Source organism: Morus notabilis, unplaced genomic scaffold (genome assembly GCF_000414095.1).
Source record: "Morus notabilis unplaced genomic scaffold, ASM41409v2 Scaffold124, whole genome shotgun sequence".
NCBI lineage: Eukaryota > Viridiplantae > Streptophyta > Magnoliopsida > Rosales > Moraceae > Morus > Morus notabilis.
Genome location: NW_010361697.1, coordinates 422,729 through 433,633, shown reverse-complemented (window position 1 = coordinate 433,633; position 10,905 = coordinate 422,729). Strand labels below are relative to the sequence as shown.

Genomic DNA, 10,905 nt, shown 5'->3' with positions numbered 1-10,905 from the left:
TGGATCCAAAAGTTTCTTTTGAAAATATTTAGATGATTTGTTGGAAGAGCTTCGGTTTTTTAGAAGAGCTTAATTAAGCACTTCTTAGTGGTGAATAGACTGAAACTTGTACTAAATTAATTTCATTAAGGCCTGTTTATCGGAGCTTCCGAGAAACTACTTTCAGTTTTCTGGATCCAAAAGTTTCTTTTGAAAATATTTAGATGATTTGTTGGAAGAGCTTCGGTTTTTTAGAAGAGCTTAATTAAGCACTTCTTAGTGGTGAATAGACTGAAACTTGTACTAAATTAATTTCATTAATGCACTATAAACTTCACTCAAAACTATTATTGCTTATTAAAAAATTTAAAATTTGTACTTCCACTAAACGCTTTTAAAAATGCGATTCTAAACGCTTATTCAAAAGCTACAAATTTTACTTATCTTCTTCTACTAGCTAGTTAAAAGTAAAATCTTTGTTAGACAAATATACATAATGGAAACGAGAAGTACTTTACATATTACTTAACACATCTCAATTAATTCCGCATTTGCTTTCACTCAAATTTACTAATAATACAAATACAATCAAAATTAAATATTTACGAGAAACCCATCACCAATAAAACTTAATAAAAAATTTGTGATGAAGGAAAAAAGAATTTATAATCCAATCTGATCTTATTTATGCAATTTGAAACGCTCCCCATTTGAAGACAAAGAGTATATAGGCTTTTTTTTTTTCATTTTTATAAGCAATTAGTACGCTTATCAATTTTCATTAAACTACTTAAATAGACGGTCTTTACCCTATTATATATAACCTTGCTTTATATAATACTAAACTTCTTTAGTACGTAGAAATATCCATATTAACAAGGTGACGAAAATTTAGTTTCACATGATAGATGTCGGTTATATCCATTTAATATTTGCGTACACACATAATATCTGACACACACAGTCGTGATATATACACATGTACACACACACATATATATATATAGAAAGTCTACATCTCTACATGTGGAACTAATTAATTTGCGTTGACTAATTAATTTATATATATATATATATATATATATATATATACACACACACATATACACGAACGTGCATTAAATGATCTGTGCAACAAATTTTTGGCCCATGTGGTTTTAGGCCGGTGGGTGAGGGATTGTATAGATTTGGTATGGTTTGTGTTTTGATGCCTAAAGAGTACTAATTTTCTGGGTAATTAATTTAATGTGCATGTATACTCATATCAATAAGAGATTCTCTCATTCAATAAGATTCAGTTCTGATCATGTACGTGTTCCTAAATGTGAACTGCGCATATTTTGTGTAAACCTTAGAGGGTTGAAAAAGGAAAGTCACGCCTACTTTAAAATTTAAATTGTGTCTTTTGTGGGGAGTGTCTTCTTACTGGTAAGATCAGTTTCTGACCGTTAAATTTAGTCAAAATCGCATCAGACTAAAAAAATATGCAAGACAGATAAATTCTGATACAAATAAACATAATCTTTTCTGTAGTTTATTTTTTCAGTGCCTATGTCTAGAAACCTCTTTTTATATTTTATTTTTCACGCACAACCTTCATATATTAATAGAACTTAAAAGAAAACGCTGGATCAGTGGGTCTAACATCAATTACGTCCCTAAAACTCATTAAGATGATTATAAGCATGGAATCTTCTGAAGTTTTCAACTCATTGTTTATAAATTATTGAGGAAAAATTTAGAGCTTATTTTGTTGACAACTATATGTTACGACTGTATTATTTGTGATAGATGTCGCAGAAGAAGTGCTAGACCTTTTACTTTCATGAATCTTTTGAAAAGTAACTTAGAATGAAAAATAAATTCCAACAAATACACACGTACAAAAAGGAAGAGCAGCCAGAGCTAAGTTTATGCAATCTTTTTTTTTTTTTTTTTTAAATCTGACTCAAAATCAGCTAATTATATTATTCAAAGTCAATATATACAAAAGTCAACGTAATTAATATTTCGAAAAATGCTCTAATTATATATAGAATAGTAACCCAATGTGTGTTTCATTTCAAAAAGCAATTAATTAAAAACAACGTGTAGTGTCTATCTTTCTTTTTCTTTTTTTTTTTTTGAAGGAACAACGTGTATTTTTTTATTTCATGTATTTTGCAATTTCCTGCTCTGTTTAGACAAAGAAGGGAAAAAAAATGAAATCTTTGTTAGTAGATTTTCTTGGGATTTCTGATTATGATGGTGCAATGGCGGGACTCAAAAAGGGGTTGTCTTTTGTTTAATTTGCTTAGGCCTTTGTTTTCACCTTTCATCTCTACATCCAACGCTTTGACACCGTTAACTGTGAATATAGTAACATTAACTAATGTGCATAATATTCAAAAATAAAAAAAAAAAAAAAAAAAAAAAAAAAAAAAAAACTAATGTGCATAATATGTTCAATAAGGTGTTGATAGAGCAATAGAGATCATAAAGATGCTAATATAAAACGACACTTCGAGATGATAACGGCATCAAGCTGGAAAAGAACTACCTCAAACGATATAAAAGAATGAAGCCTCTTGTTTAACTGGCTTAGTTCAGTTCAACTTAATTTAAATGGTAAGTACAGTTTGAATTCGTATTTGGTAAGCATGCAGTTCGAGTTATATTTTTCTTTTGAACTGAGTTAAACTATCTAACTATTTAAGTTTAATTCCCTCATTACGTTCAACCGTTCAAACCGTTTTTGACAGTAAAAAGATACTCACTCTCTCTGTTTTTCACACCTACCAAACACAAATTTAAGTTTTATTTTCTGTTCAAATTAAAATTTTAACTGCACATCTAAACGTCAATTCGAACCACTTTTTAAACAAACAGTTTGAATTATTTTGTCCAAATAAAAAATTCAAATCAATAAAATTCTAAAACGGGGCAAGAAAGGTGGGGAAGAGGAAGAGGAAGAAAATGTTTCCTTATAATTACATAATCATTTAGATAGTTGATACAAACCGACCTTAGCTCAGTTGGTAGAGCGGAGGACTGTAGTGGGTATATCCCGATAGAAATCCTTAGGTCGCTGGTTCGAATCCGGCAGGTCGGATTATTTTTTGCCTCTAAAAATAAGGAAAACGACATCAAAACTTAAAAACCATAGTAAAACAGGAAAACGACAACATGTAGTGGACGTAGGGAAACAACAACAAAAGTGAGAAAACAAGGTAATATAGGAAACGACAACAGAACTGGAAAAGCGGGAAATGAACGACAAACATGCTGATGTCAAATATAAAAGATGAACGACGAAGGGAAAAAGACGAGAACACCTCAAATTGTAGTTGTCGTTTACTATTTGAAAGAACATTTCGTCTAAAAAACACGTTTGATTCCTGCTATTTGTAATATTTTCTCCTAATTTTTCATGTTATCTCATTGTCTCAAGAAGGCTATATGGATCGCTCTCTCTCAATTCTTTCCTTTGTCCTTCTATTTTTATTATTTGAAACTTTCAAAGATTGATGTTTAGTATTTGAAAATTTAGGAAATTTTCTCTACTTGTTCTCAGGGGTCGCAATCAATATTATGAAAGTGGTTTTACAACAGACATTTTTTTTATGATATTTATCTGACAACGTTTTTTGCAGTTTGACGTTGCTGTGGTTCTTGCTATTATTGATATTTTTTTGAGTTCATTGTCGTTTTCACAAAGGCCCCGTGTACTTATGGTTCTTTTAGGCTATTCTCATTTTCCATGTTGTTCTCGTTTTCTCAATTATATGTCGTTCTCAGATTGTCATCGTTTTCGTTATTTTGGTGTTGGGTTTTATAGTTAGCGTCTTTTAGGTTATTGAAATTTTCATTTGGGTGTATCCATTTGGCCAGTGTATGTCCTTATATATATAACTGCCTGCCCCGTGTACTTATGGTTCTTTTAGGCTATTCTCATTTTCCATGTTGTTCTCGTTTTCTCAATTATATGTCGTTCTCAGATTGTCATCGTTTTCGTTATTTTGGTGTTGGGTTTTATAGTTAGCGTCTTTTAGGTTATTGAAATTTTCATTTGGGTGTATCCATTTGGCCAGTGTATGTCCTTATATATATAACTGCCTTTTTTTTTTTTTTTGTTTATCAGTTTGTGTCCTTTTAAATTACTGTCGTCCATTTGGCCAGTGTATGTCCTTATATATATAACTGTTCCTTTTTTTTTTTTTTTTTATCAGTTTGTGTCCTTTTAAATTACTGTCGTTTTCAAGATGTTATCGTTTCTTCCTCCTTGCTCTTGTTCAGTCCTTGTTTCTGATTTTATGGGAGTTTTTCTTTTACCGAGAAAAAAAAAACGACAGAAAATAAAAATAATGCATAACAACGAATTAATATATGCAAAGGAGTTAAGCATATCTGCCTATAAAAAAAATAAAAAAATAAAACGACAATAGAGCTGATAAACGAATTTAACTACTAAAAGATGATGTCGCTTTTATTAATGAGACTCAAAGATAAGAAGAAGAACGACAATGAAAGAGGAAAGCAATATTAGAACAAGGAAACGACAAAACAATAAATCTTTTAGAAAACGAGAACATGCTGATTACGTGAACAATCGAATTTAGAAAATGTACAAGAGAAACGAAACGACGAGAAAAGATTCAAACGATGATAAAACGTGAAAGCGTCAAGAAATAAGTAAACGCCAACATGATTTGAAACGGAAATAACGAGAGTAAACCAGCAGAAGTGGAAAGAGACGATGAACATGATAAACGACATAAAAAGGGGTAAACGACAACATGATAGCGTAGAATCAAGTCTGACGTAGCAACAAGAAAATGGCAAACGACACTTCCAAACGCCAATGGAATGAAAAGATACAAATTTGATACGACATTAAAAGGGTTAGATTAGGAGCACAGAATTATGCACGGCACAATGTAATGCCTCAACCCCATAGGGTCCACCTCACTGGATCTTCGGTAAAATCGAGTCTTATACTCGTTACTCATACGTACTATTTTTTCTGGGTACCTAACGGCCCTTAGGAATTTCTTCTCATCCCCAAACACTTGAACTCAAAACATCCATTCTTATAAGGTTCTTAAATCAAGCATTGGTACCAATTGATATTGTAACGCCTCAACCCTCCATGGGGTCCACTTAACGGGACCCCAGTATAGTTGGATTTTATACTCCTTACTCATACATACTATCCCCTTTGGGCACCTAATGGCCCTCAGGGATTTCTTTGCGTCCCCCAATACTTGAACTCAAGACCTCACTCTTTATAGGGCCATTTTAGTAAACTTGGACAATGACAACATAAGCTGCTGTGGAAAAGCAACCTCTAACCTGCTTCTTAAATTCTACTATGGGACAGCAGTTTTTAGAGGCTGTTAGACAAAAATAGTTTTGCCAAACACCCTGACTTGTTGCAGTTCTTAAAAAAAACTAATAGTAGCCTTTAAAAGCAATGCCAAACGGGCCCTCTCTGGGCACCTAGCGGTTTTTAGGAATTTCTTCTCGTCGCCCGACACTTGAACTCAAAACCTCCCTCCTTATAAGGTTCTTAAATCAAGCATTGGTACCAATTGATATTATAACGCCTCAACCCTCCATGGGATCTACTTAATGAGACCCTGACATAGTCAGTTTTATACTCGTTACTCATACGTACTGTCATCTTTGGGCACTTAATGGCCTTTAGGGATTTCTTCGCGTCTCCGAACACTTGAACCCAAAACCTCCCTCCTTATAGGGCCATTTTAGTAAACTTGGACAATGACAACATAAGCTGCTATGGAAAAGCAACCCCTAACATGCTTCTCAAATTCTGTTGTGGGGCAGTAGTTTTTAGAGGCTGTTAGACAAAAATGGTTTTGTCAAACACCCTGACTTGCTGTAGTTCTTAAAAAAAATTAAAAAACAGCTTGTAAAAGTAATGTCAAACGGATCCTTAGTATACCTTATACGATTTCATAATGGTACGTGGAAGGAATGAACCAGGTGTTGATGAAGAAAATCACTAAGGCCATCAGGAGAATGGTAACCAACGTGTTGCACAACTGAACATCCAACAGCTAGCGGAACTTGTAGCTACTACTGTGGGACAAGTGCTTCAATGTCAACGACAAGCCCAAGGTCACCAAGAAATTAGACCAAGGAACGATCCTAATGTTAGGAAGCAAAAACCCTATCTTTTCTCGCGACATTTAATAATTTAGATATTTTGAATAAATATTTTTATGTTATTATACTCAGATTATTAATTATATTTGGAGGTCGAGACTTTTCGTATTTTTCTATTGACTTATTGGTAATCAATAATTAAAAAAAAAAATCTGCAATTATTTCCGCATTTATTATCTTTAAATATTATTAAAGGTTAACACCTCCAAACTAGGGTTACTAGATTAGGGTGTTACACACAAATTTTTGATATCTTCTAACAGCAAAGTAATATTGACATAAGAAGATCCTCCTTCTTGTACTGCCCTCTTTGCAGCCTCCGCTAGCTTTTGAGCTCTTTTTCTGGTTTCTTCTCCATCATTCTCCGCATCCATGACCTTGTCAATAGCCTCCGTAATTTGGTCCCTCTTAACGAGCACCCCAAATTTCTGTTCATCCCCATTGTGGACAACCTTTTGCGCGCCAACACCCACACCGATCTTGGATATTTGTACGATGAATTTCTCATTGTAAAATTGCTCCGCGAACATAGGCCAAGTTACTAATGGCACGCCGGCACAAATTCCTTCTAGTGTCGAATTCCAACCACAATGTGTCAAGAACGCACCTATCGAAGGATGTGATAAAATTAGCACTTGTGGGGCCCAACCACGGATTAAAAGGCCTCGTCCTTTGACTCTCTCCTCAAACCCATCTTTCTTTAGCCACTTCTCAAATTCTTCACTCTTGTAGCCTCCTCTTATGACCCAAATGAATGGCCTCTTTGATTCCTCCAATCCCAAACCAAGCTCTACTTGTTGAGGAGGTATGAGGCGACTTAGACTTCCAAGACAAGCGTAAATGACCGATCGTGGACCCCACGAGTCTAGCCATTTCAAGTAGTACTCTTCTTCGTTATTGGAGGCCTTGAGGTTACCTCTCTGAGCCTTGTCCAAGTCATCGTCATTGCAAAACGACACCGGCCCAACGCACCACACTTTTTTTCCTGCCGTTTTGGTCGTTTTCTTGCATTCCTTGACGTACTCCAATTCCAACTCCTCAAAGCTATTAACCACAACCCCATATGCCCCTTCCTCGGCTTCAATGACTTTCTCACGCGTCAACTTGAAAAAATGGTGCGGGCCCGGATTGAAAGCTCCCGAGAGCTGAGCCCTCGTGATCTCGATTCGGTCGGGCAAGCCCGGAACGACAAAGGGCTCGGATTCAGAAACGACACTCTCGTGGACCTTGGACACGTGCAAGCTATGAATACATGAACCGGCAAAGCAACTCAGACCATCAAACACAATCCTAGGAACACCAAACTTGCTGGCAACATCAACGGACCACAGGACATTTTTGTCGGACACTATGCAGTTTGGCCTTGGTTTTAGCTCTTGGAACAATTGCTCAAACGGTTGCCGTAACAAGCCCAAGGCGTGCATGAAATTCTTTAACAGACTAAGGGATGGTAGAGTGTCTATGCTTTCGCACCCGTCGGGCAATTCGGCGTCGGAGTTTGGAAATTGGAGACGCAAAACTTGGATTGGGAGTCCGGATTCTATGTCACGGTCGATTATTGAGTTGAATCGAATGGCATTTAGAGGTGTGGTGACAATGGTGATGGTCACATTGCGTTTGGCTAGTAGTCTTGCTATGTCTATTAGGGGTATAAGGTGGCCTTGAGCCATAAAGGGTATAATCACAAAGTGAAGCTTTTTTTGGGTTTTTACTTGTGTAGCCATTGCGGAATTTTCGGTGGAAATGATGATGGCGAATTGGGAGACTACAAAAGCAGATATAAAGACGTGTTATATATATATATATATATATGATAATTATGTATATGTATTTATTTGATTGGCGAAGTAGCAATCTACTTTCCACGGGTGGTGGTTGAGTTGTGACGTAAGAGCATACATAACATAGACATGTAAATTACTTAGTCTAAAGCAAAAGAAAACATAGTACCCTATTCGGTCGGCTGAGCGAGGTTTTTTTTTTCTTTCAGTGGGGTATTGGGGTCACTATGAAAAATCTAGAGATAATATTTTATTAAAGATACAGTTATATTTTAGTAATTAAATGGAGGAACCATCATATATATATAAAACGAGGCACAATAATATATTTTAAGTATTCAATGTTCAATAAAGATAATAATTATAATTTCTCTTGTAATTAAAATAGATACATTATAACTTAAGTATAGGGGTACATGTTCCGCTAAATGTAATGCATGTTGGCTCTGTAATTGACTTTAGCCAATGGCTCAAGTATTATATATATCCAGACCACATCAACTTGCACTATCTTTGCTTCGACTTTCTAGTCCTACCATTTGAACAATTTACACCCGTCGTTCCCATCACTAAAACCAAAATGACTCTTGACTTCATACTAGAATTCCGACCTTAGGTTAGGATAATTTAATTTAAAAATACTTGAGATACCACTGATGTTCAGCACCATCAATAATATAAGATGAGCTTGAAGATCGCCATTTATTAATGGATGGTTCTGAGCATCATCGGTGCCAAATAGTATTGTTCAGCTAATTTTCCTAATTTTTTTAATCTTTGTATCCTCAATAAAGGGTTCTCAAACTGAAAATTTTGACGATTTAGTTAAGCACATCAATAATATAAGGTGAGCTCAACATTTAAAGATCAGCCTTTATTAGTAGATGGTTCAGCATCATTGGTGTCAAATAATATTGTTTGGCTAATTTTTCTAATTTTTTTTTGTCATTATATCTTCAATAAAAAATTTGCAAATTATCTTTTGTACCACATCTTTTGCTTGAATTGAGAACTAACTCATCAAATTTTTCAATTTGAGTACCAATATTTGAAAAGTAAAAATTGTTTAGAGATGTGTAACAATAATGAAAAATTACTAATAAAAAGAAAAAAAAATCTCTATTTATTGTGCCGGCCCATCGTGCTCAATAGGTCATGCTCTGCTTATGTCATATTTATACTTGTCGTCGTACCGTGTCATGTGAGGCTTCCATGCCAAAAACTATATATAAGACTGGCACGACTCACTTCCTCGTATTGTGCTAGGCCTATTGGTTCTCATTTTCCCTTGCCTAAAGTGGCTTTTCAATGCTTAAACGGTACTCCAAGATGGTACTCACCTTTCGAACCTATTGGATTTTTTTTTTTTTTGGGCTGAATTTCGAACCTATTGGTTTATTCCTATATGTTTCCATAAGAGTTTGTTGCATCAAGAAAGCGTGAAGAGATAAAGGTACTGAAACAGCAGAAGGCTTGGGAAAATAAAGGTACTAAGTAAGAGAAAAATACAACTTTCGAGAACGAGAAATTTATTCAAGCATACTTACTATATTATACAGACTCTGATGTTCTTCTATCTTCTAAAACTAGGAATTGAAGAGTGAAAGCTACTGAGGATCTATGAGCTTGTATTCAGCGTCTCTAATTTTACGATTTAGAAGTGATTTCAATTCGACGTGTCCTCTACAAACAAGGCTTCCTCTCTATTTATAGACTCTGAGGCGAACTTAAAGCCTCGGACTTTAAACATAATTTTTTCAAAAGATAAGACAAGTGAAGAGATAAGATTATTCACTTGACTGGATCGAGTTTTTCCTTTTATTGTGAAAGGTATAATCTCATATCAAGTTTTTCCTTTTATTGTGAAAGGTATAGGCTCCATTCTTTTCGCTGATTCGAGTTTAGAATTCGAGTTTTGTTACAATAAAAAGCTCTCAGAAACAGGCACATTTAACTTTTTTGTTACAGTAAAAAGCTCTCACACAACATCACATCTCAACTTGAATTAAAAACTCGAATTAGCGAACTGAACGGACCCATAATCTCGTGCCATGCTGTGCTTGGTTCAAAAAATTTTGTGACGTGCCATCGTACTTGATGGGCGGCCCGACCAATTGGCATGTATAAGTACAGGCACATGACGATCTGTATTAGTTGTACTGCATAGTCAAACATCAATTCTTTACACACACAAAAAAAAAGAAAAAGGACCACCGCTATATTAGTTGTACCGCTAATTAATTACCTTACCAAACTACTTACGTGATATGATAGCCTATAGAAAATGAAGAAATACTAATCTAATATCTTCTATTTTAGGCAATATATGATTTTCATTTATAAATTCATAATCTCAAAAGATTTACTCTCGAAATACATAACATAATATACCATCTTCGTCATATAAATATACATAATCTTTGGCTTTGGCTTTGGCTTTTCGTTTCTTTGTTTCGTCTCTTTTTCTTTCTGCTATATATCATGGCCGGCACAAACATATATATCCCTAAGAAGCTTAATCTTCCCTAGTTTATTATTTATTTATTTGTTAAAAGTTTAAGATTATTTATATAATTTATTCTTATTTAAGTCTAATCTTTTTTCTCAAAAACATTATGTAATTTTATGATTGAAAAATTCTTACATGAAGGTGGTCTTGGTCAGGGCAGGTGGAGTAGTTTGTCTATAGGGAGGAGCAAAACAGCCTCCTCCATACCAGGAGTTGTTCTTTAACTTATCTAAACCCCGATTCTACTATAATGCTGCTTTTGTAAGTTGTTATATTTGTTAATTATATTAGTTATTATTATTATCTTTTATTTTTCTCTTCATTAAGAGTAGAATAATTTTTCTTTCTTATTTCACTAGTCTATATAAACTTTGCTTTCAGTTGTATTTTATTTGGTTAAGCAATTCAATGAGAAACCCTAACCTCTATTTTTCTCCATAGAGTTCACATAGTATCAGAACACCTTTT

General features: G+C 34.5%; 1 protein-coding gene and 1 non-coding gene across 2 annotated transcripts; one reads left to right on the top strand and one right to left on the bottom strand.

Moving 5' to 3' along the window:
• The first annotated feature begins 2,978 nt into the window (after nucleotides 1–2,978).
• TRNAY-GUA lies at nucleotides 2,979–3,070 on the top strand. The gene is given in 2 exon segments: nucleotides 2,979–3,015; nucleotides 3,035–3,070. It is a non-coding gene; the product is annotated as a tRNA-Tyr (tRNA).
• A 3,238-nt stretch (nucleotides 3,071–6,308) lies between these two features.
• On the bottom strand, nucleotides 6,309–7,929 carry LOC21405415 (UDP-glycosyltransferase 73C6). The gene has a single exon (XM_010100536.2). It carries the CDS (start codon nucleotides 7,869–7,871, stop codon nucleotides 6,372–6,374), a length of 1,500 nt encoding a protein of 499 aa, XP_010098838.1. The 5' UTR covers nucleotides 7,872–7,929; the 3' UTR covers nucleotides 6,309–6,371.
• Between the last annotated feature and the right edge of the window lie 2,976 nt (nucleotides 7,930–10,905).